The sequence below is a fragment of the Hippocampus zosterae genome, chromosome 15 (assembly GCF_025434085.1).
Source record: "Hippocampus zosterae strain Florida chromosome 15, ASM2543408v3, whole genome shotgun sequence".
In the NCBI taxonomy this organism is placed as follows: domain Eukaryota; kingdom Metazoa; phylum Chordata; class Actinopteri; order Syngnathiformes; family Syngnathidae; genus Hippocampus; species Hippocampus zosterae.
The window spans coordinates 11,077,679-11,104,091 of NC_067465.1; the positions used below are offsets into that span (position 1 = coordinate 11,077,679).

The 26,413-nt window shown below is 42.8% G+C and overlaps 1 protein-coding gene across 3 annotated transcripts; it reads left to right on the forward strand.

Moving 5' to 3' along the window:
- Positions 1-25,942, forward strand: per2 (period circadian clock 2). 3 transcript variants are annotated; one of them, XM_052087660.1, is made up of 24 exons: positions 1-167; positions 4,788-5,343; positions 11,167-11,259; positions 11,360-11,514; positions 11,999-12,120; positions 12,249-12,450; positions 13,343-13,394; positions 14,543-14,685; positions 14,962-15,040; positions 15,336-15,442; positions 15,773-15,926; positions 16,178-16,292; positions 16,540-16,692; positions 16,789-16,861; positions 16,945-17,125; positions 17,221-17,339; positions 18,045-18,251; positions 19,348-19,614; positions 19,721-20,574; positions 21,043-21,165; positions 23,004-23,211; positions 23,358-23,547; positions 24,139-24,289; positions 24,987-25,942. In XM_052087660.1, the coding sequence occupies exons 2-24, from the start codon at positions 4,892-4,894 to the stop codon at positions 25,215-25,217; spliced, it is 4,431 nt and encodes a 1,476-aa protein (XP_051943620.1). In that variant the 5' UTR covers positions 1-167; positions 4,788-4,891; the 3' UTR covers positions 25,218-25,942. The 3 variants fall into 3 exon arrangements, with proteins under 3 accessions (XP_051943620.1, XP_051943621.1, XP_051943622.1); XM_052087661.1 differs by lacking the exon at positions 21,043-21,165; XM_052087662.1 differs by lacking the exon at positions 18,045-18,251.
- The last annotated feature ends 471 nt before the right edge of the window (positions 25,943-26,413 follow it).

Below are 26,413 nucleotides of genomic sequence, written 5' to 3' on the forward strand. Positions count from 1 at the left end.
AATGAGGTCACTACCTTCGCTGGAGCTCCACTACGCAGTGCGAGTACAAATCTGACCGAGAAAGGAACTGTGTCATGAGCAGTATAGAACGATATCTACGTGCAACTTTTGGATTCTACATTTTAGTTCAGCGTCTACACGAGGACCGGGCTCATTTGGTGTTGACGGTACGTGAAGCTCTTCATACGCAATAACCATACTCTAAAAAAGATGACAGTTGTCTAAGTTGCATAACTGTGTCAGTGGACTACTGGATCAGCTGACTCGGCGGCTGTGCTTTCACGTCAAAATGTTAACTTTGTTAGTGTTGCCAATGTCAACGGTGTGTGCGTTTTCGTGAAAAACGAAATCTACTTTGGGAAGAGGAGGCAAAAAAAAAGAGAATCACAGCGCGTTTGTACTTGACTTGGTGTTGCATAAAAAGTGAAACGCAGCACCTTACATAAAGAGTGCAGTGCAGCACATGTCGGTGGAGTTTGTCATGCAGTAGCGATTAGTGAATGATGCTCGGAATGCCTGCTCCTCTAGTTAAAGAAATATGAATATATTTACGAGTCTACTATTTCAATGTACCTGATACACAATCCAGGCTAGACAAACACTCAAGGTGTGCTTTTTCAATCAAAAAAATTATATACAGAATAATGTCATATTACATACAGCATACAACAAAGGTATAAAACAAGTCTCTTTGTCTCTTTTACGCTTTAAGGGCCAATGGTTTGTACCTTTTGATATCGTGGATAGACAAGAGCACAAACCAACACCGTAACTACTTATAAAATGTGAGAGGTGATTTGAACCTGTTTAACAGGGGGGCTCAAACTCCATTCCTGGAAGGCTGCTTTCCTGCATGTTTTCCCATCTCCGTGCAACAATATCTAGATATTGTTGGGCAAAATGTGCTGTCTGTTGTTCAAAAGCTTGAGCTCAATTGTGTCTCGGAGCTGCTTTGCTGTTCCTTGGTCTTTGTTGGGTGCAGTGGATTCTTCAGTCATTCTCAAATAAAACCTTCTGTCTGGCTCAAACAAATTTTTCTCTTTGTCATGTTGGGGCTGATTTGGTGAATCTGAAACAGGGTGTCTTGAATCTGTGCTTGTAGAGTGTAATTTTCTGATATTCTGGAGATAAATGTGCTGTTTGGTTTTTAAGGCTGCTTTGCTACATCTGGTATCTTAAGCCATGCAAGGTGCAATGACATCAGAAGAATGTGTTGGCAACTTGGAGCAAAATTGGCTGTCTTGGCTATGTCCCAAGGCTGCTTCGCTACCTCTGGCACTGGGTGTCTTGAAACTGTGTAAGGGACTATTCAGTGTTTGGTATCAGAAAGCAGACTGTTCGAACTGTTCTGGCACTGCTTCACTACAGTACCTCTGACACGGGGTGTCCAATCCCAAGACTGTCGGGGCATTCTGGAGTGTAATGTGCTGTCCGGTGTCGGAAAGCTTGGTCTGTTCACAGTCACCTTACAGCTAACAATGGGCTTGGAATTAAACATTAGATTAATTCATTCACTCCCAAAGACGTTTTTAAACGTCTTTTCAAACTTGGTCTAGAATTGGCTGGTAGTGGATGAGTTTTTTAATCTTAGAGGCCTGATCTAAATCTTAAGGACCTTTTGTAGAAGAAACTGAAAGATGCTGTCTGTGAGGGAGTTCCAACATTAAATTGTGGATGAAATCTTACTTGGGATAAATCGACTTTTAACAACGCATGTGTTACTGAACACTTGTAATAATAGTGTAATAATCAATCATGATACAATAAGTAGTTTTTGTGGCTTGAACAGATGGAATGAATAGAAATGCAATCATGCCTCTTGCTTTGGTTTAGCCAGAAACTGAATTGAGAGCACAGGGTGAAGAATTGGAAGTAGGAAAACCTCAAGCTGCAGTGATTCACGTGTTGCTTGGATACAGCAATCGGAGCACTTTCAATGGCAGTGTATTTTCATCTTGTCTCAATAAGAAGGGGACCTTAAAGTTGTCCTGTTATATCGGTGTCTCCCTTTCCACCGAACTCTGTTTTTGTCACGATGTGACCTGTCCCTTTTTTTTTTTTTTAGCGACTGTGGGATAAAGGATGAAGCGTTACGTGGTCCCGGTGTGCATGTGTGTGGGGCAGTGTGCATCTGATCCATTAGGTCCATCTAGGATGTCATTGAGCATACTGTAGCTGTAGGTCAAGCAAATAACTTGAGTACCACCAAAAGGAGAAATCAAAACACTCTGTAGTTTTGACAAGAATGCATTTGTAAAATATACAAAAATCTAGTTTCCATAAACATAAATTGACATTAAAAAAATCATACAAAATTAAATTTGTGAATATTTTTTTTCTCCTCGCCCGATAAAGCCTCAACACTCTTGTTTGTTTGTTTTATTGTTTATTGAACATAAAACATATACAGTAATAATTTGACAGAAAATAAGGTGGATAAAAAAAGTAAAAAGAAACAAATCAGTCTTCATTCAACACAGTAATTATGTTCAAGGGAGTAGGATGAAGTAAAAAAACGTATCTAGTCCTACCCCGTTATGTGTTTATATCTACTAAATCATTTTTATATCAATCAGAAAAGAAAAAGTAAGAAGAACTCTCCATTAAGGCTCATACTTTACCCTTAACCGTGATATTTTTACAACTTTTGGTTGGTTTCTAAAGAGAAATATTCATTCTCTTTAGAACTTATTTCTCACTCTTCATTCACTTTAGAATTTATTTCTCACTGATTGTCAAACGGCACACTGAAGACGTTTCCCTCGGGAAGCTGTTTCCACCCCTTTACAGCCTGGAGCAACTTGTGATCACATTTAAATGAGTGAAATGGCCTAGGATGAGTCCTATTGTTTTTATTTGCTTTGTTTGATCCAATTAGCCATCGACGGTGAGTTCTCTCTGTTCCCTTCTCAATGGAGGAGGCCTTTTTTTGGGGGGGTCGTCTCATCCTTCCTGCCAGCCATTGTGCACTTTGAATTGTATTAAACTGCACTTTACTGTCGAGGTGGCGTCACGTATTGTGGTCATTTGCACGTAGCGGGCTAAATTGTTGGTGTGCTTCTATGAAGGAAGAGCAAACAGCCACGGTGATCACTGAAATGGCTCAAAGGCAAAAATGAAGAACACTGTGCCTATAGTAAAATCCACGGAAGGCTCGATTTTGAATCTATGCTCGGTCAAATGAAATCTCAAGACCTTCAAGGAGGGATCTGTGCCTCTTGGCGTCAGACAGCTTGCCCTCAGTTGTTTCCTGGGGCTGCTTTGCTACGTCCGGCACAGAGTGCCCTAGACCGAGTACCGGGTTCAATGTACTAGAGACTATCTGCTTGCATCTCCTCCGCAGGATGGAACAAGTCAAGAAGACGGTATTAGTTAATAGTCCCGAATGAATATGCATACGAATGAGCTGGCCTACCAGATTGGCCGAGCTAATCTTTAGTCACAAGTGGAAACAGTCCATTTTAATGCCAAGTCAGAATGTCAAATTGTAGATATCAATGAGCTTCTCAGAAGGGACGGGGTTTTATTTTTCCACATCATATGTAAATATTTAACAGAAATCCTTTCAAACATGTTTATTATTTAAAGTGGAAGCAAAGATGGGTAGTTTTTTTTTTGTTTCACTCCCAACTGAATTTAATTTTTCTGCTAAAATTGCAAAACATGTCCATTCCGGTAGCAAAAAATGTTCTTGGAAAGATCCATAGTGTGATTATGCAGTAAAGCAGACCATTTGATCTTCTTTTACGTTTGTCATATTTGTTGGCCTCGGTGCTTCAAGGCCACGAAAAAACGACACGCCGCTGCGACCTAACATGGCATTCAAGTAAATGTTTTGTGTTTCATGTGATAGATGATCCTTATGAAAGGGTTAGGGGGTGCTTTGATGGGGCACAGCCTTTCTTTTAAAAGGCAACACAGCTTGAACCTGCTCACCTTTTCACTGTAGATCAGAGAAGTACCTGCTGAGTGTTTTTTTTTCCAGGTCAGAAGATGAACTGTCATTTGTTGAGCTTTTCATGTCTACAAAATGGGATGTTTGTGTTTGAGATCCACACATGGCTAAGTTCAGGGTTGTTTATTGAGACATCCAACAGTTGCATTATTAGACAGGCCTGTGCAATCGAATGTAAAGGCGTCAAACTCAAATCCCAGGGCCGATTTTTTTTTTTCCCCGACCTCTGATCAAAACTTATTCTCTATCATAAAATTGATAAAGATCAAATATCAGGAGCACAGATGTGATTTATTAGGTGCTAGCGGAGGAAGGGAAGAGGTGGGCTTATACAACAATAGTTGAGCATTTAAGAGTGGTAACGGATTTCTTGTCACGCTGTTTTCAACGCTTTTCAAGTGGTTAAAAATGCTTTAAATTAACAAGACAATGTGGGGGACAATAGTAGCGAACGAATGGGGGGAAAAAATGACTGGAATTGACCATATTTGGACATGCAAGATGACAGTGACGAGATGTCACAATACGTCGTTTGTCACAACAAATTAAAGTGATAAATTAGTAAAAATGTTATATTTTTTATTTTATTATAAATAATATTAAATTATTATAAATAATATTTTAATTTGGCAATTTTAGGAGAACCCTCCCTGCCCCCCCCCCAAAATGTACTGGTAACTTTTTACAGGACTGCTGCTTTAAACAACGTAGGCTAGTTCTTAAACGGTACTGCTCAGCTTTTGTCTCGCAGACGTCATGGCTCGCGATGTGCCAAGAGATTTAAGATTAAATTTTTATGCGTTTCATAGAATTTTCATTCTTTTCTTTGCAGATCAGTCCCGTTCCATCCCTCGGACACGTTCACTGATGATGGGGTGATTGCGCTCTCTGTACTCAACTTCAACACCAACGATCAGAAATCAGCTCATCCTCCTGATGTCGGAAGATTCAGATTCCAAGCACTATTGCTTTTCGGTACCGGAGGACCAAGATGGCACTTCAAGCTGCCGAACATCCACATCGTGCGGCTCCGTGCCGAGGGGGGCCTCCGGCTGCGGCTCCATGGCGCAGCTGCAACGGATGACCAGCTACAGCCAAGGCGGGCCCGAGCTCGGCCTGCCGTCGGAGGGCAGCGATAGCAGCGGCCATGACGCCCTTTCTGCCGGGCCGCGCAAACTCCGCAAGAGTTCTCGTTCCCTCTCGCGACCGGAGGAGGACGTGGAGATGAAGAGCAGCGGGTCCTGCGGCAGCGGGACCGAATCGCACGGCAACGAGAGCCACGGCAACGAGAGCCACGGCCACGAGAGCAACGGTCACGAGTCGACGGGCAGCTCCAACAGTAACAGCAAAGATTCCGCTTTGTTGGAGTCTTCTGGAAGCAACAAGAGGTATTTATTGAGGGATGTTTCAATTTAAAGGCGAGGAGAACAATGTAACATCATTTGCTGGTAGAACAGGAATAGTTAACTTGGTAAGATTTCGGACCTCACTACTCCTATTTGAACGAAGGTCAGTCAATCAAGACTGGTTTTACTTCAAGACAGGTTTTACCTTGAAAAGTCATAAAGACAGCGGTACAACCACTTAGGAAATGACTTGGTTCCGGAAGAAACTTCTTTGTAAGTAGAGACACGTTTTCCATGTAAACGCGCTAATCCGTTCCAAGCCCCCCAATATTCAGACAAAAAATGTTTCCTAATGCATCAAAATATGGAATACATGTTGCAATTAGATTATTGCACAATAAATGAGAGTTGTGCATAATGTAAAAAAAGAATGAATAGAGTAAAGAATACAACAAATGATGGTCATTTAACTTTTAACTGCATACTCATCCAAGAACGTTTGCTTTTGTCGGCTTTTAACAATCCTTCGAAAATGTCCAAGGTAAACATCAGCATCGTGAACAATCGCCCGACTGGTCAACACTTTTTCTGGGTGATTCACATTGACGTAAAATTATCGGAACGCCTCATGGCCCGAGGGGCGAATGACAAGCACAGACACATACGGTAGAGGTTCCTCTTAGCCAATGGGATGCCAGGATGATGCTCGGTAATAGCCAATGGCAGAGCAGCTCTAAGTATGTTGTGTTCAGGAAACTCGGAGCTGCGAGTGGCAGCCCATACTGTATTTTTACCTTTCGTATCTTGAAATTTCTTGCCTAACAAGAGGCAATATTTAACTGTTGATGCTTTTCGTAACTTAAAAATTTCGTACGAAGTGACGTTTGTAAGTAGAGGTACCACTGTAAATTAAAAGAATTCATCGTCACGTTCTACACGGCTCACAACTTCCACCATCATCATTTTCATACAAACTGGGCTGAACGTGTGCTCTGGAAGTTCACAACATGTCATTTGAGTGACGACTCAACTAAATATACGTTCAGTCCTGATGGAATATGTGCGGGACATTTCCAAAAGTCCATAAAACGACCGAAATGCATCTGCAGCGTGACGTCAAAACGAGCGCAAATGTGATTCACTGCTGACAGGAGGCAGTCGGAATTCATCTGGATTGCTGGGATGTTTTTTTTTTGTTTTTTTTTAAACGATGGCTGCTCCCGGTGGGAAGTCTAGCCCGATGATGTCAGCCGGCAAACCAGCCACTTGGCTCTATGCCAACACCAGAGGGGCTGTGTCATGCCTTTTTTAACTTTGCGTTTATCACCACGGCGACGCATTGTTTGTTTGAGTTTGTCGCCGGGCGGATTGAACCCTGATGCACGTTCTTGCGTTTTAGTGCGCTTAGCTGTCTGCCTCGCCTCTCACTGGAACATTTTGATGTCCAAACAGGGAGTGGTACAAAATAGGCGTAATATCATACTTCTCAGACTTTTTCCACCGATTACCACCTTGGAAAATACGTAGCATGTCCAATAACAACCACCATTGACCATCATTAAAATACAGTAAGGCAAAGTGTTCATCTGAAACAAATCAGCTTTTTTTTTCCCCTAAAATAATATTTGGTATTTACAACTGGGGGATTTGTCGATAATTGGCCTATTGGTCGCATTGATGCATTCCCTCCTCTAAAATCCACATTGTGCAGCACTGATATTATTGTTAGCCACTACAACAACAAATCATTAAATTAAAACTCTATCTAATGTCAGGGCAACAGGTGGAAGAGGATGTAATTACCGGTACTCTGCCTTCACTATAGGTAGCTGTCATAGATAGCTAGATTGGGAAAAAAGAAACATTATTTACAGTAAATAATCCTTTTTAAACCATTGAGCGAAATTTGATCATTCCCCCCCCCCCCCCCCCCCCCCGGAGTGTTTGGCAATTACCTGTCAAAATTGCAAAGGACATGACACAAAAGCAGAAAGAACCCTTCGCCATCTTCGTCAAGCCACCTTGCCCTGATCTTCAACCGTCGTCCAGACTAAAACAGAGAACGCCGCATTAAGCTTATTCTGTCTGCTGCTGCCAAGTCCACTTGAGATGCTATTCTCAAAGGCAGCTCTATTCTCAGTGGCTTAAGTCGGGCCATTTTAGTGCCAGTCACCGTAACGGCCAGATGTTAGTAGTTCAGAGTGAGCATTTTGCCCTGTCAGATGTTCTTAAAAAAGTGATGGAGAGTACATCGCTGGCACTGTTAACTAATCCTCTAAATATCCAGTGGTTCTCATTCAGCATTTTCTGCCGTGCCGTGAAAAGTGCGCCTTCTTCGGGAGAATAATTGTCCTGCAAGATGACCTGATATGGTAACCTTAACCCTATTAGGAACCTGTGAAGCATCCATCAAAAGGAAAGTTGATGAGAGTGTACAGCACACCTCCAAATCGGAATCTTGGGAGGACAGGAAATATTGAAAAAGGGCTCCGATGTTAAAATGTAGTTTAATTGGCAAATACAGTTTTGTTTTGTTTTTAAACTGACAATAATATAATGACCAAAATCTGACCCTTTTTCCCTCCCAAGGCTTCTTTACAATCTATTTGGGTCATTGTATAATCCTGTATTTCAAGTCATTTTGCAAAATCGGGCTGGTTTTGTTTAGCACGTACACAAATATTCTCTTTGTTGTAAAAAAAAAAACCCAAAAAGGCATACTGTCGATCATGAGCGGAAACTAGTCTTCTCTCTGAGCATCTTTTATTCCTGCCAATTTAAGGAGTTGAACAAATCTGTTAAGTCATGGCCACAAACTGACTGAGAAGCCTAGCAGCATTATGGCTCCTCAAGATAGAAAGTCTGGCTGTTATTTGACAATGTTGAGTCAAAATGATCAATTAGGTTACAATCGAGTCAGCCTGTTTAGCAAAATATCAATTACCGGTATTTAATGCTTGGTCGCAGAAGGGAGCGCGCGTCAGCCACAAAGGTAAGTTTGTGTGCACATTAATATCGGTTAATTACACTTCTTAGTCACTTTGGCTTTTTTTTTTGGTTTTAGTTTGTTAATTGTATCACTCGTTCATACTTAAGACTCAAACATAGATTTTTTTTTCTTTGCTGTCAATATAACTTCTAGTCTCAGACCAAATGGATTGAAATTGGATCATTTCCCGCGCCACACGAATGCACTTCGGCCCAGTGGTTTGCTATCACCAATTTGGAACATGAACACATATCTTGCCCTTATAACGACAAAGAAAACTAAATGTGATTCTTTTCCCACAGCCACAGGAACCAAAACTCTCAAGTCTGCGATGATGCAATGCAGACCAATTAGCCTCCTGTGAAAGCTTAGTACACATTGGGCCCCGTCCACTCTAAAACCAGCGATTCTATTTTTGAAACCCTCCTCTGTACCAGTGCTGCTCTATTCTTAGTCGGATTAGCCTGCTATTTAAGTACACCTGTGTTGTGATGAGTCGGCGTCTCAGAGTCCATTTTGGGTTTACCGGGTCCTCGTTAGGCTTGTGGGTTAATGCCAACCAAGCACGGATACTCTGCCGGGCTTTCTACTCAGGTTAAACCTCTGCAGTGTTTCTATTAGTGGTGTCAGTTCAAGTTCTGAATTTCGACAGTTAGACTTCATCAGGTGGTGTGTTTCTAATTGGATTTTGACGAGTGAATGTCTGATAAAATGTCATTGTGTTTATTTACAGAGAGAGATGCAACAATTACCGTATTTTCCGCACTATAAGGCGCATTCAATGATCTCAAAAGCCTTATAATCCAATGCGCCTCATATGTGGATCAATATTCAGATTTATTGGATGTCGTATTTTAAATGTTCTGTAAAGCGCTTGGTTACAGGTGCAGCGGTTGTGGAAGTTCTATCAATAAAGTTGTGTTTCATTGTATTCATTTAGCATAGCTCCATCTAGTGGATGCATAACGCAACCACAGTCATTATTTTATCTTCTATTCTATGCGACTTATAATGCGGTGCTCATTATAACAGTTTTAAATCGAAGGTACACCTGATACTCCAATGCGCCTTATAATGCGGAAAATACGGTAATTGATCATTATTTTTGACAGTCGATTTATTATTTAAAGAGCCTCTTGAAACCCCTCTGAAAATGGCTGAAATCTTTGGAATTTCAGCCTCTTGACAATAAATATTCTCAGATTTGTCTAATGAAAACAGATTCACTTATTTTGATTCAACACAAAGATAAGCATGTACAAAGAGCTACTTTTATTTTGAAAAACATCAAAACTTTCTGAAATTTTCTGCCTAACTGATCTGCAATTCATTTGTGCTTTTTCTGCACTGTCAATGTGTCTTTTTTTTAAACAATAAAGGGATAGAAATTTAAAGTTTTTCAAAAATCGGATTCATCAATTAATTGACAGAATTCAATATAATTGACTAACACATGAATCCAAATCATCATCGGTTGCAGCCCTATAGTACAGAACATGTAGATTGAGCGAGCAACAGAGATCATTTCGCTAGCTGTCGAGATGGAACTCGTTATCCTCCATTATCAATCCATCTCTCTGTTTAGCCCTCAATATCCCACTGTCACATCCATTACATTGCAATGAGTGTAACCAGAATGGCTTTTCATGTGGGCCATGTTTAAAGGTTGCACTCGTCCTCCCAATTCTTTGCCTTCCCCGCGGAGCAAGCCGGTGAAGCGTCTCCACAAGGAGCTGCTGACAATTGATCCTTTGACAATCATCCTTTCTCAGCGGCTCTATTAACACCACATGTGGCCCATTCCCCTTGTTTTCCCCCCTCCCGCCCCCCACTCGTCTTCCACAAAAGGCGTCAACAGCGGCGGGTCTTTTTTTTCAGGTCAATCTTAACCACACCGCAAACTGCAAGATCCCACCGCGTCCATTTTTGCTCATTGTTACATAAGGCCTCCTTCAGGGCTCCTCTGGAAGCTTTTCCTCACCTGGCTGATTGGCGGCTATTATGAAAAATACCAAAATGTCAAACAAATTATCGTCCTTTTTGTTGGAAAAAACATCTGCTGCTTAATGTGAGAGGAGGTGTCATCCTCATTGGAGGCAAGTTTCTTTGTACGGCGCCTTTCATACACAAGGCAAAATTCAAAGAGAGGCAAAGAATTAATGATTTAAGATGACAAGCTATTGTTCATTCTTTTTGATCTGTGTTGTGGAAGCTGGCTTCAGGTATGGTGCCGTTCAAGCCATATGAAAAAAATAAAATAAAAACACCGGAGCAACCAAGGCACAATAATGCCCTCGCATGTGGGCAAGGAGAGCCACATTCACTGATGCACTTTCAGACATTTGTTGAACAGGACAAACAGTCAAACACAGAAATGTTAAAGGCATATACCCAAATCACAAATACGACAGTACAAAATCGTATTAAAACAGTTAATTAAAAAAAGTTTCATAATATTTTTATTGGCGCTCTGTATACTTTTTCGGCCATTTTTCTACCTTGGATCAGTAAAAATTGGACAAATCTGATTTAGACGAATACATGCATGCAGTTGAATGTGCGAGAAAGCATTATCATTGGAGGGGGAACATGGAACACTACATACTCCGAGAGCTCTACTGAGATGATTTGAGAGTCACGACTGTTTACAGAAATCCTTGCTGAAGTGATCTGCAACTTGTTAAAAATGATAGATTTTCTTTTTTTTCTTATTCCTTGGCAAGCCAGACCGTGGAACAACACATTTATGGTTACAGCGGTAGCAGTTGTGGAAGCGCTATATAAATAAAGCTGTATTGGATTGTATTCTAGTATGATCGTGTTTATAACATCACTCTGTAATAAGAGTTATCTTTCCTTCTCTGTCTGCCTTTCAGCTCAAACTCCCACAGTCCATCTCCACCCAGTAGTTCAAATGCCTTCAGTTTGCTGAGCTCCGAGCAGGACAACCCTTCCACCAGTGGTTGCAGGTACGCAAACCCGAGCACTGTAAACCAGCTTCCCAAAATGGCCCTCTTTTTTGTTCTCGCATATCTGACCGGCCGGGAATGTACCTTGTGCCTCTTGCAGTAGTCAGGAATCGGCTAAAGCCAAGACTCAAAAGGAAGTGCTGAAGACCCTGAAAGAGCTGAAACTGTACCTGCCTGCCGAGAAGAGGCAAGGCGGCAATTCTTCCACGTTGAACACGCTCAAGTACGCTCTGCGATGCGTCAAGCAGGTGGAAGGTAAAGGCTACCAAATCTTTTTTCATATTTCATCTTTTCAACTGAACTTTCTCGATGATTCAAAAATGCACCATAACTTTTACTGGTGGACTTATTTAGACATCCCAAACTTTTGATGCACACGTCCAACTGTTCCATGTTTGATTTAGTATCGTCCATCCCTCCAAGAAAAGAAGATTCGAGATATAGATATGTATATCTTGGTACATGGGGTGTGATACAATTCAAGGACGTTTTTTTTTCTGAAGTGAAATGATTCGGTTTGATTGGATTCAGTGTGGCATGTCCTTCAAAGCCATATTTCCCCAACATCTTTGAAATCAAAACCAATTTTCCTATTCAAATAGGGGGTTTTGCAAAACCTGCTGTTCTCTAACAAAAATTTGGAACAACATTTACAACAGGCAATAGGGAAAGGTTAATTTGGAAGTTTTTTTATTTACTTATATAAAGCATTTCTGTCAATGTTTAATTTTGGTTGCAGCCAATGAGGAGTATTACCAGTTGCTGATGACCAATGACAGTCAACCTTCCGGCCTGGATGTATCCTCGTACACCATTGACGAGATCGACAGCATTATGTCGGAATACACCCTCAAAAACAATGTAAGTCGCGGATTTGTTGTCCAAATAAGAAAACGGAGAAGCTGTGCTAACTGCTAAGCTAAGATCAAATATGGAGCGGTAAAAATCCACGTGAATGAATTAGCGTCGTTGTGGTCCCCTATTTGCAGGACATTTTCGCAGTTGCCGTGTCACTCATCACGGGAAAGATCGTGTACATCTCCGACCAGGCTGCCTCCATCCTGAACTGCAAAAGGGACGTGTTCAACAACAGCAAGTTTGTGGAGTTCCTGATCCCGCAGGATGTCAGCATATTCTACAGCTTCACCACGCCATACCGCCTGCCCTCTTGGAGCATGTGCACCGGAGCTGGTAGGAGCGACGTTTTTGATGACACGATTGTCGTGTGGGACGGGTGGATTAGAGCTTTTATTGTGGCAATGACAATCGAATCGTTTTCACTCGCGGAGGCAGCACTTCATACACAAACCCACACTGTTTGAATGTGATGCATGGATGCGTCTCTCAGCACGGTTTATTATCCCTACAAACTGATTCACATTTTTCTTTATCATTAATTCATTTGTTAATTGATTAATTGTAAAAAAAAAAATACACATAAAAACATATTTATCCATAAAAACGTCCACGTGGTCTTAATTTATTATTCAATTTAATTGTATATATAAATTCAGTTACATTTCACTATAAAAACTGGAACTTGAGTATGAATTTTGTATTAATAAAATGTAGATTTTATTTTAAATATATATATTTTTTATCAATAAAATTGAATTTACATGTACTTTACATGTAAAATGTTTCTCTGATTAAATGGTTAACTGATTCATTCATTTCAAAAAATTGACAATACAATTTTAAAATGAGCATCAATTAATATTTCATTTTGAAAATATACTGCGACATGTTTGATGCACACGTGTTCCCTAGTCTGCTTCATCTAAAATGGCCTGGCCCCGTTCCTCTATTTTAAAAGCGCAAATTAGGTCACCGTTCGTCTTAAAGAAATCAAAAGTCAATCAATATCTTGGTGGCCTACATTTAAGTGACGAAAGGAACTCCCGATCCATTGCTGCTTGTTTTTTCTGACGACTAACTGCCAAACTCTCATTTAATTCACGCGATCCAAGAAAAGAGCTTTGCATTCATGGAATTCTGGAAAACCCAAGCGCATGCCACGGGGGGAGCAAAAACAGTTGTGCGCTATTGTTTTACTGCTGAATGAAAACATTTCCCATTGCAGAGTCATTGCCGCCTGACTGCATGCCGGAGAAGTCCTTCTTCTGTCGTATCAGGTGGGTGGGCGCCGCCTCGGCCTCGCTAGCGGACCATCTGCCGCTCGTAATTTTTATTCATGGTTTTTTTTTGGCTTTGTGACATCATACGTGCGTCACCGCTAATTGGATCCTTGGCCCATTCTTGCTGTCCTGTGAAAAAACACGCGTGCCCATATTTGAAATGTTTACGCCTGCACATGAACGTAAAACTTTTTTAAAAAAATGACAAAAATGGAGATGCGTCTTTTTCACAGGCTATGCTACAGTGACACATATCCCAAATTAGAGGTGCAACAATTAATTGACAGCTGATTGACTAATCAATTATTTTTGATAATTATGATCTAATCGTTTAGAGCATAATTTTTTTTAAACTTAAAATTTCATTTTCTCAGAAGTAAATGATTTCAGATTTCTGTCATCCTCCATGAATGCAGACTGCAATACAATATTGTATTTTTTTTTTGGTGCCTATTTTCTAACGTTATGGACCAAACCAAGACCTGAATAAAAAATAATGAAATAACGGAAATTACATTTGAAAAATATCTATTCATCTACAAAACACTCAAGATTGATTCATTCTAAAAATAATAATTTGTTGCAGCCTTATAACACATACAACCAACCTTTCTGTGCCAAGGCCATCCTTTTCTTTGGGTTGCACACGTACCGATCAGCGCAGATTTTTATTTTTATTAAATCCTGTTTACAACCAGCAATGACAATCAACGCCCGGTAGTCCAGTGGTTAGCACGTCTGCTTCACAGTGCAGAGGTACCGGGTTCGATTCCGGCTCCGGCCTCCCTGTGTGGAGTTTGCATGTTCTCCCCGGGCCTGCGTGGGTTTTCTCCGGGTGCTCCGGTTTCCTCCCACATTCCAAAAACATGCGTGGCAGGCTGATTGAACACTCTAAATTGTCCCTAGGTGTGAGTGTGAGTGCGAATGGTTGTTCGTTTCTGTATGCCCTGCGATTGGCTGGCAACCGATTCAGGGTGTCCTCCGCCTACTGCCCGAAGACAGCTGGGATAGGCTCCAGCACCCCCCGCGACCCTAGTGAGGATCAAGCGGCTCGGAAGATGAATGAATGAATGAATGATTTTTGGCACGATCTTTGCTCATATTGGTTTCCCCCCACCTTTTTTTTTCTTTTCGTGTTGGTCCAGTGGACGTAAGGAGTGCAAAGGCGACCTGCAGTACTATCCCTTCCGAATGACTCCATACCTGATGAAGGTCCAAGTGGCAGCACACGCCGAGGACCAGTTCTGCTGCCTCCTCCTGGCCGAGAGGGTCCACTCGGGTTATGATGGTAAGGACCTTGACAGAAGTGCACACATTTTATTTTTTTTTACTTGTGGTCCACTGAAGGGCAGATTACATTGAAATGGCAGCAGTGGAATCTGACTGGTCAATAATCGAACATCCCAGCGCACATAGTGGGAGCAGTGCAGCTGAGGGAAACATGACAAATTCTTTGGAATGAATGAATATTAATTCTTAAAAACATTCATTATTCATAGAGGTGAGCATTGCTCATCAAAGTCTGTGTTTCACTGCGCAGTAACTGTCACCATGTTTTCCATAGCACCCCGGATTCCGACAGATAAGCGCGTCTTCACCACCACGCATTCTCCAAGTTGCGTGTTCCAGGATGTGGATGAACGGTAAGTTGGACATTCATGATATCTTCCGATTCTATTTCGCTCAACAGGAAACGGGGGGGGGGGGGGGGGGGGGAATTTTCAGTCTGGCTTTGATCAGAGGTTGATTTGAACCAATTTTGTTTTACGCATCCATCCATTTTGGATAGTCTTTGTTTTCATTGGGTGGCAGGTGACTTTGGTAAACCCTGCCACATGGAGACAAACAACTATTTACTTTCATAGACATTGATGCCCATCTCGTGGAACCTTGTGATTATGTTTTAAGTGTACATCATGTGCTGTGTGTGTATTTCAGAGCCGTTCCTCTCCTGGGTTACCTGCCCCAGGATCTGATTGGCACATCGGTCCTCCTCCACTTGCATCCTAACGACAGACCCATCATGCTGGCCATTCACAGAAAGAGTGAGTACTTGACATTCGCCAAAAACCTAATGCGACACTTTCACTCACTGTGCATATTGGATGTCATGATTTGTCACCGTCAAAAATTATTTTCTTACAATTTGGACTAATTGCACAAATATTACTGAAGTATAATTAAACTATATCTTACTTGCCATATGCCGGCAAGCAACATCTTAATCTTCAGGTTTTTCCATCTTTAAAAATATCGTTTTAAATTCCTCCTCCAAAGAGCAGGATCTTTGTATTTGTTTGTACTCGGTTGTTTGTTTCTGTTTTTGTATGAGTATACCTATGAATAAATCTAATTTAATCTATCCCCACGACCAGTCCTCCAGTATGCCGGGCAGCCGTTCGATCACTCGTCGATACGATTCTGCGCACGCAACGGTGAATACGTCATGCTGGATACTAGCTGGTCCAGTTATGTCAACCCCTGGAGTCGCAAGGTCTCCTTTGTGATCGGGAGACACAAAGTACGAATGTGAGTTTTTGCCTTTTGAAGATTGCAATTATATCAAGGTAGAAGTACGATCCTTGTGTGTGTTTTATTTCCTCACCTAGTGCTCATACTGAGAATAAGGAAAACAAATAATGTTACGAATGTTCTTTGCCAATAGAAACAAAGTACTTGTATTTTGTTACTTTCCATCACTGCTAAAATATGTCACCAATTTGTAGGTGGTAATCCGTTTTATAAAACTTTTTTTGTTTTGTTTTGTTGGACCCCCGCAGGGGCCCTGTAAATGAGGATGTATTCATGGCCCCGCTCTCTGCTGGAGCCGAGTCAAAGACCATGGACTCGGACATCCAGGAGATCACTGAGCAGATCCACAGGCTCCTTCTGCAGGTGAGAAACGATAAGGAGGTTCCACAAGGCTGACTACTCAGTCCTCTGATTTATACAATGAGCACTACCCTGAATGTCAAAATTGCCTGGGATTGCGGTGAAACTACAGGTGTTCCACAAGTCTCAATGATAGGTCCACTCTACATGTAAATTATTTGCCGGTCCTGTAGGAGAGCTAAATAAATTAAATAGCTACTGTCCATAACATGAGGTCCTCTGTTTTATGACGGCTCTGTCTGTCCTTCAGCCGGTTCATAACAGTGGGTCCAGTGGCTACAGGAGTCTGAACAGCACCGACCAACTCCTGGGCATGACTTCCTCTAGCGAGAGCCTCAACAATGGCACCAAGTTCCATCAAGAGGACGATGAGGAGGAAGAAGTGAGCAGCAAAGCCCGGCCGGTGAGTTGATGTCCATTGAGATATTTTATGCCACTCTCTCTTGGAACACAATGTGAACCAAAGCGACTAACTTTTCTTTTTTCCTTCGTTTGGTAGCGAACCTTCCAGGAAATCTGTAAAGGAATACATCTCCAGAAGCACCAGGAACAGTGCAAGAAAATCAATAGCAGTAAGTCGAGAACCCTGACCTCTTCTGTTTAGGCACTAAGACCGATCATGCCTTGCGTTCACACCTTAACTCCCTCACTTTAGTCGAGTCTGCTCAGAAGAACCCGGCAGTGGTGCGGCCCAAGGACTTGTCGGCCCTCCTCAGCTGGAAGGAGAGCGCCCCCCCGACGGAGGAGAACCGATCCTCTTCCCACGAGGAGATGCCACTCAATGACCAGACGGGCTACTCCTACCAGCAGATCAGCTGTCTCGACGGTGTTATCAGGTATGAACAGCAGATGACAACTATTGATATATATCGATTCCGGTGCCGATGGTATATCAATTCTTTTCTAATTATTATGATCAATCCAACTGCAGGTACTTGGAGAATTGCAATGTTCCCTTCGCTCTGAAGAGGAAATGTCAATCCTCCTGTAACACCACGTCCTCTGACGAGGACAAACACAAAGTCGGCACCACAGAACAGGCTTCTCGAGGTATGTTCCATGACGTTACCTCCATAAAAATTACGAGTAATCAATGCCAATGTATTAAAAAGTCATTTTTTAAAGGCCTTCAAAGCCTTACTTTAAAAGCAATGGTGTCCAAACTAAGGCCCGGGGGCCTGGAAATGAGATCACGCGTGCCCGGGGCTCAGGTAATGACCGTTCGTAGTCATGTAAAGCTCACAAACTGAGCCATGATTGGTCGTTACCCGAACCCTGAGCGCATGCAATGTCATTTTCAGTCGCAGCAAGTGGCAAAATGTATTTCTAAGGAATATGACACCCAAAAATAAAAAATAAATCTTTGCTTTTTCACCTCGTACACCAAAATAAGATTGAGTTTTTCTTTAAACATGTTCCAGTTTGCTACACAAACTGGATGGAGTTAATAATAATAATAATAATAATAATACATTTTATTTACAAGCGCCTTTCAAGACACCCAAGGACACTTTACAATCAGTTGATGTTTTCCGTTGACCTTAAAGCATCCTGAATTGGTTTTAACATGTGGAAGCACGCCCCCCCCCCCCTCCCTCACCTTCATTCCCTCCTTTTTAGCTGTACGTTGTCTTGAGGAGCAAAAGTTTGGACATCCCTGCATTAGATTCTTCTTTTCTCAGACTCTCTAAAATGGCAGTCCCATATCAGCATTTTTTCTTTTTTTTTTTTTTTGTCCTCTGTTCTCTTTGGCAGAACCGGCCTTGTTGAAGGATCAGCACGGTCTCTCCACTTTGGATGCCCCCGATAAAAAGTCCAGTGACGCAGCCAGACCGGTAGTGGGCACTTCGCTGCCCCTACCTTTACCTAACAAGCCAGAAAGCGTGGTGTCCATCACCAGCCAGTGTAGCTACAGTAGCACCATAGTTCATGTTGGGGACAAGAAACCTCAGCAAGAATCAGGTACAGTGTAGCGAAAAGGATCAGCCTCCAGTCGTTTTTTTTTCTCTTTTGATGCATGTTTCCTCTCTTCTTGCGTTTTATCCTTTCATAATGGATTAGTTCATCATTATTATTAAATACATTACGTGTTATAAAATGGTATCACATTAGCATGTCATTATTTTTTAAATTGGAATCCAATCTTTTTTCATCAATATAATTAGTTTTGAATAATTCATTATGTAATAATTATTTTGCGTTATTATGTATATTTTTTTCATTTCCGTACCGTATTGGTGGCAGCTCCCAAAAAAAAATCTCCAATCACCTCTCCTCTGTGAAATGCAGAGCTTCCCTAAGATACGCAGCTAAAATCTTCATAATGTAATTCCCAATCTTAAAAATAGCCCTCTGTAATGTTTATAACATCGAATTTAAAGTTTTTGTCTCCTTTTAATGCTTTGTTTTATGTTTAGCTTGACGGCATAGTTAAATTGGGAGCAGCAATAAACGGTTTCAAGCCTGTTTTTGTTCATTTTCGAATTGAGTTCACTGCCACCAAGATCAGCGGAGCAACACAGGTCGCTTTAACCTAAGGGCCTCTTTAATGGTTCTTCAAAAGATAATAAGAATCAACGGGCATTCTCATCTTTGTAAAGAGATTTTTGACACGGTTCCTGCGAGAGAAATATGCAAAAAAGAACGAAAAAAGCGAGGAGATGATCTTTTTTTCACAGCACTGTAAATGCATCTGCATTTTATGTTACTCTTTACTGCACATTTGCATCTTGATGATGTGATCAAAAACCAAGGAGTAAGGGTCATATAGATGAAAGAAGAAGAAAAAATAAATCTATTTTTACATTGAGTACGATATGATGTCCGGCAGATATTCTGATCACAGGATCAACGTGATGCATTTGTGCTTTCTCCAGATTTCTCTCTTGTCTCTCTGAGTGTGTGCATGCGTACAAGTTAAGTTGTGGTTTAGTTTTGTGTCCAACATTCTTTCCACTGTTTTCCCGTCTGCTATTATTGTGCGTGCTAACTCAATCAACGAATTTCTTAGGATCTTATCTGGATTCCCTAAGCGTTATTGGTCCTCTGTCATCCATAGAGATCACAGAGGATGTGTCAGGGGCGGGTGAAGTGGCAGAATCCGGCCACAACCCGGCGCAGGCGCCTCCATCTTGGGGTGTTTCGCCTCGGGGCCAAGAAAGGGAGTCGTACAGGAAACTGGGTTTGACCAAGCAGGTTTTGGCGGCCCACACGCAGAAGGAAGAGCAGAGCTTCCTGATTCACTTCAAGGAATTACGCAGGCTCACCACCCTCAAAGCCAACTGTTCGCAGTACCTGGAGCGGCAGAGAGAGAAAAACACTGATGGTAACAAAAAAGAAAAAAAAATCAAGCATCACACAATGAGCTGATGTATGAGCATTTATAGTTCTAGGAAAAAAACCTGACGGGCTGTTGATTTCCTTCCTCTCAGGTGCACAAGCTGCCCAGCACAGGAAGCAAAGCGGCCTCGGGTGCGAGCACAACGCGGCGCGGCGCAGCGCGCGCAACAGAAAGACCAAATCCAAGCGAGCCAAGCAGACCGAGTCCTCGGACAGCACCGCGTCTTATCCGAGGCACCAGCAGCCGCGAGGTCCCCCGCTGAACCAAGCCCTCAACCCCACATCCTGGTCCGTTTCCGACACGTCGCAGTCCATGCTGCCCGTAGCCTACCCAGGCTTCCCCCTCCAGGTTTTCCCCAGAGACGCTTCCGTTGCGCCCCTCGTGAACACCCCTCTGCAAAGTTTCGGTGACAAACAAGGGGCTCCTCCCTGCCCACCGGGGGTCCCTCATTCGCCCTACACGGCACCGATGGTGGCTCCCATCATGGCTCTTGTACTGCCAAACTACCTTTACCCAACTTTTGGTCCCGCACCTCCGCAGCTGGCGTACCAGCCAGGGACTGATGCTTTCCCCATCCAAGCCCAACCTTACGCCCAACCCGCCTTTCCGGGACAAGCGACCATAATGACTCCTGCCCCGTTCAACCCTCAGAGCCCCTTTACCCCTCAAATGGGCTACGTGGCGCCGTCGTTCTACTTCCCCCCGGCCACTTCAGAAGTTCCCAAGGTCCCGGTGGCGGGGGGCCAGTCTCGCGCCTCCACGCCCCAGTCCGCTTCGCCGCCGCTGTTCCAGTCCCGCTGCAGTTCTCCTCTGAACCTCTTGGAGTTGGAGCTCTCCGGGGACCGGCAGGACGGCACAACGTTGCCCTCCGCGGGACAAGGCGGCAATGTGGCCGAACGGGAGAAAGGGGCGGCGGGGGCCCCCCAGGCCAAAGAACTGAATCAGGTATGTAAGGAAACAGCAGAACTTTCCCCGCCGCAACTCCCTCAATGCAGTTACCCCCACTACATCGCGGGGGCTATTTTTCAGACCCACCCACATTAGGGGAAAATCTGCTATATTGAGCATATTGGGGGGGGGGGGGGGGGGTTAATCCCTCTTATATGCTTTCAAAATATTTCAACTTCTTGAAACTCACTTTTTAACCACGTTGTAAACTGTAAAGACCCCTAAAGAAAAAAGTCGCTTCAAAGCGCATATTTCTGCGATATAGCGGGGAACACTGTATGTAGCCATCCTTGGTGTGTACGTACCTGCCTGCAAGTCACCAATGTTGAGGCCGCTGAGCCCGTGAGAAACTTTCCACCTCTCACTGAAGTGACTGTCAAATTTCTGTGCTGTGTAAAAGCCAAATTTGGTCCCGAGCTCCATGTGGGTGTTAACACACGATGTATTATGCCTTACACCCTTTAGCCAACTCTCAGTCTCCTTGGTCCACCTGGACCGTTGTATTGCGAGGGCACGATCCATGTCTGTGAGCGTTTGTCTTGGGATAAAGGCATGTTCTCTTCTAGGCTGAGGGCTTGCAGCAGTGAGGTAGGCTGACCGTCCGAAAAGCTTCCATCCTTGTCCAATCCCATTCCCGCTCAAATTCCATATGTCCGTGAAAGCTCTTAACTATATCGCTTTTGCCCATCTCACCCAAACGTTGTTAACTTCTGCTGTAAACTCTTTGATTTATGCCCCACAACCCCTTAACTCATTTACTCCCAAAGACGTTTTTAAACGTCTTTTCAGACTTGGTCCAGAATTGGCTGCTACTGAATGAGTTAATACTTGAAGACATTTCATGGGACGGTAAACTCCCATGAAGAAGCTTAGCATCTCTGGCACTTGTCTTGTTGCTAAAATGGTCTGACAGTGTTCATTTAGAAATGTCAGAACGGTAAGAAATGCACTTTTGTGCTTGTAGATTATCAGAGACGGGCATTTTACCCTATTTTGCCAGTCCGTCCGCCATCTGCGACCTGGGTACCCTCCCGTCATCGCTCTCGAGAGACATAGAGCACAGGCAGCTTTCTTAACCGACTGGATTGTTCCTTTGTGAAATGGGTGTCTGTCGATATTTTATGTTCTCTGACCGTACACTAGGTGGCAGTGTTGCTCTAAAAACACTGTTGAGATGAAAAAGGAAGCTTCTGTAAAAGCCACTAAGTGAATCGTGCAAACTCGTGTTGTCCTGTTCATAGCCTGAAATGAAAATCTAGTGGTTGTCTACATTCTGGCCTAATTTTGCCTCCTGACACCACATACTTAACCCGGTTAGGGACGAATAAAGGGCCGGATGAAAACCCACTTCCAACCTTTTGAGAAGAAAAAAAAACTTCTCGTCCTCCAACCCCAGAATGGGCGTCCGTCCGGGACAGATGGACGGACCGTTCCGTCCCAGGGACGGAATGCCTATCTCTGTAGATCATATGTCAGGGAGTTACTGTATTGTTCCGTGCTGTTCTTATGCACGATGCCATGAATGTGTTTTTCTTTGTCACGCACTACTTGCTAATTTATTTTCAGTTCTACAAGTAAAACACTTAGTGGTTTTTTTATGGTGTCATTGGAGACTCTGAGACTTCTTTCAGAGCAGGTGATGTTTACCCCCTCGGCATCCAGGCTGCAAATGAACGCCGCAAAGCCACCACTCCAATCCACCCGTTCCAAAAAAGTGACAAGCAACAAATGTAGTGCCTTTTTAGAGACTTCTGCAGACACTGAGACTCTAAAGCGGGAAATGTTTACACTCCTCTGCGTCAGGACTGCACATGAATTTTGCAGATCCACCAATAGCTAATGCAACCATAGAGGTGGGCAACTACGTTTCAAGAAAGCGATAAGATGCAAATCTCGCTTTGGGGGGGGGGGGGGTCCCACTTTATCTGTCCCACTGGGCATTTACATTTGGTCCAGTAGTATAAAGTGTTTGTTGCATTGGTTTCAGTAGCCCCCCGCCCCCTCCCCAAGATTGTTGAAATTAATTTAGGGGGGGGCAAAGACCGGTTCTCAAGATCTCCTCCAACACACATGATTCAAGTGATCACGATCATTATCCGGCTTCTGCGGCGCTTGCAAATGATCCGGTGATCTAAAACAGGTGTTATGTGTGCCTTTTTTTTTTTTAGATACTTAATCTCTAAATAATAATATCATCTATCAAAAATAAATAAATACAATGTGGGCACACATTCATTTAATTTCATATTTGCTGGATGCTCAGGACCTTTTTACACACACACACACATTAAAATCAGCACTCAATGTATGTACTGTATTTCCATTGACTTGTATTTTTAGGATGCAGCACCGAGATGTCGACATTGTCACTCAGCGTCTGTGTTTTTGTTTTTGTTTGTGTGTGTGTCTCTCTCTTGGGTCCCTAGGCAAGCTCTCGCGGCGACGGCAACAACAGCGATAACAACTCATCCTCCAGCGACATGCTGGACATCATCATGCAAGAGGACTCGTGTTCGGGCAGCGGCTCGGCCACCTCGGGGTCCGTGCGATCTCGCTCCAACGGATGCGGGACCTCGGCCAGCGGGACGTCCAACAGCAGAGCGTCGGGCAGCGGGATCTCCGCAAGTGTGGAAGGTGGGTTCTGGGTTTGGCCCAAATGATCCTACTTCATGTCATTTGCCACCAAAAAGATCGTTTTGTTCACGACGAAGCATGTTTATCTTTTCATGGCGTTGAATTATTGATTAACTTGTGACTGTACTCCTGTGTTGGGCCTTCAGGTAGCAACAGCAGCAAATACTTTGGCAGTGTGGACTCATCGCAGAAGAGCCAAAATGTCAAAGATCACTCGAGCGGCAGCGAGATGGAGCCCAGCGAGCGCTTCGCCAACTACATCCTCCACGATCCTGTTTGGCTCCTCATGGCCAAGGCCGATGACAAAGTCATGATGACCTATCAGCTGCCCTCACGGTGAGCGCACACTTCCAATTTCAAGTCTCTATCTTCAAATCCAAAACACTTACCTTCAGCTTGAAACCTTAATTTGCGACCCTACCTCTGGATGGATCCTTCATTTGAAACCCTGTCTTAAAACCTCATTTGGAATTGTGATTCTATCGTGAAACCCCAATTTAAAAACTTTATTGTACTTTGAAACCCTAAACCTGTCTTAAAACGGTCTTGGGAAATTTTAACTGGAGTTTGGAACCCGAAACCTGCCTTGAAACTGTAATTTGAAAACTCTACTTTGAAGCCCTAACCCTTTCTGGAAACCCTAATTTGAAAAGTGAACTTTCGTTTGAAACCATAAGCCTGTCAAAAAGCTTCATTTGAAACCAATATTAGAGGTTTTAACTGAAGTAAATGATAACCCTATTTTGACAAACTATTCCTAGCTTGTAACCCTTCACCCTATCGTAAAACCCAAGTTAGAATTTTCAACCAATATATTTTTTGTTTCTGGCTCAGCTGAAAATCACCTGATCAGATCGGAACATCACTCGTTCAAACGTTTTTTGGAAGAATGAAATGTGATTTTTGCATTTTTTTTCTTGTTGACAGCGACATCCAGAAGGTTCTCAAGGAGGACCGCGAGAAGCTGCAGCTGATGCAGAAGAGTCAGCCGAGCTTTACGGACGAGCAGAAGAAGGAGTTGATGCAGGTGCACCCCTGGATGAAGAAGGGCTGCCTGCCCAAAGTCCTGGAGGTCAAGGTGCGCTGCGTAACTCAAGAAAATCATTTTGAATTTGCACGGTCAGATTTCGGAAGGATATTTACCAGTGATTTATGAATTGCCACGCCAGCTATATTCACACATAGACTCTGGTATTAACATGATAGAAACAATGTCTAAACCAGTGTAAAGAGCAGCACTGATGGATTAAAAATACATTAAATTAAGCCCGTTGAACTTTGGTATGTGGTAACACAATAAGTCTAATTATACTGCAGCATGACTTATTAATGAATTGAATCGATATATTAAATAAAAACAAAATTGAAAGTATATATTAAATAAATACCCACACAAAGTATATCAGAGTCTTGGATAAAAATATAAAACGTCTTCACTTGGTTATACAAAACTCAAGAATATATTTCACTAATAACTAACAATTTATAGGAAAAACATTTGGATGAAATGGTAATTTAAAAAAAAAATCATCTGGCATGTAATTGATCAACTTCGCCACCAGGGTGCGTCACTATGCTCCAATTGTCTTTTCTCCTGTATTGGAATGCATGAGAAGAAGCAGTTCTCCTCTCGTCTTGTACTAATTACTTTTACTGAGACAATTTTGGATAAGACTTGCATCTGATCTCCCAGAATTGTGCAATGTGTACCTAATGAAGTGGCCAATATGTCTGTTGGGTACTCACTCATCCATCATGTTGTCGTCGTCATCCAGGTGTGCTCGTGTTGCGACGGTGCCATCCACGCGCCGTCCACTGATGACCTGCCGGACTTGGATCTGGTCGAGCAGGAGGCCCTGGTGGAGGGGGGCTGCCAGAGGACACCTCCCCCTGAGCACCCCTCTGACATCATCGACACATCTGCATGCTCTCAGACGGAAACAAATAGTCGACTGAATGCACATGTACACACAAAAAAAAATCAAGACTTTTTAACATGTGACTGACCATCTGTTGTTTTCTGGGCAGGGGAGCTTGGGGGCGCTCTTCATTCCAAAACATTTAGCGTCTACCTCTTGCTTTTTAGACTTTGAATGTGTCTCATAATTTATGGACACCTTTTTTTAAGGGATGAGTGGAGACTGCCATTTTTGTTTCATGTTGGTGTTCTATATTTTTTTCCTGGCTTTATTTAAAAACTAAAGTGCAGCTTTGTCTGATTTTGTCAAGCACTGAAGTAGAGACACCGGAGGCCAGCTTCAGGAGGTTAAAAAAAAAAGTGGTCACGCATGCTAAAACCATTTAGGTCAACAAAAATCCAATTTGTTTAAAAAAAAAAAAGGCTCAATCCACTACTTGCGTAGTACAATCCATCTTTCTTTATGTAGCGCTTTTACAACAGCCGCTGAGGCCAATTTGATCCAAATTTCCGGGTTGTTTGGGTCAATTTAACTATATTTGACCCAGACTGGCTTGTTTTGGACCTAACTGTATTTTCGAGTGTGTGGTGGTTCCTGACGTAAAAGTCTTTGGTGATTTGCTGTTGCTTCACATGGCTCTTGCTTGCTGCCTCTGTGAAAAAGTCGTTGGAATGCACAAGTGCACTTTAGTGAGTGACGTCTGAGGAGAAAACGTGAGGCCATCTTTGCTGTGTGGCCTATTATTCTTTTTTTCTGTTTTTGCACTCTGATTGTAAATAATGTGAAATAAAGACAGTGAACTGATGATGTCACCGAGCAGTATTTTCTTTCCCTCAATCCCATTTAAAATCTTCTATATATATATATATATATATATATATATATATATATATATATATTGCGCGTCGTCCCGCACGCGGTCTGTCCTTCCGTCTGTCCCTTTTCAAAACATACCTACTTCACCGCGCCGCTGCGCGCCGCCACTGCGCCGCTCAGGCAGTGGCTCACTACGATCGCGCGGGCATCTTAGCGAAAAAATGTTGTCTACCCAAAAGCATTGCAATGAAATTGTTAGTTATTTAGTAGAGCTAAACATCTCTTTATTTTCGCGATAAGCAAAGAAGATGAACAAAAAGTTGAACCAAGCAACAACACTCTTGTTGCTTTCCAGCCTTCCGCAGGAACTAGCTGGTTCGCCGCCCTCCGGGCGGCTCATCAGCTAGTCTTATATATATGTCGCTGGAAAAAAAAGGAATCTCGATACTACCTTGAAATGTCAAAAT

Coding starts and splice junctions, on each gene's coding strand:
- per2 (XM_052087660.1), top strand. CDS start 4,892: ATGTCGGAAGATTCAGATTCCAAGCACTATTGCTTTTCGGTACCGGAG. Junction 15,443..15,772: donor GCTGGCCATTCACAGAAAGA/GTGAGTACTTGA, acceptor CCCCACGACCAG/TCCTCCAGTATGCCGGGCAG. Junction 17,340..18,044: donor CACAGAACAGGCTTCTCGAG/GTATGTTCCATG, acceptor TCTCTTTGGCAG/AACCGGCCTTGTTGAAGGAT.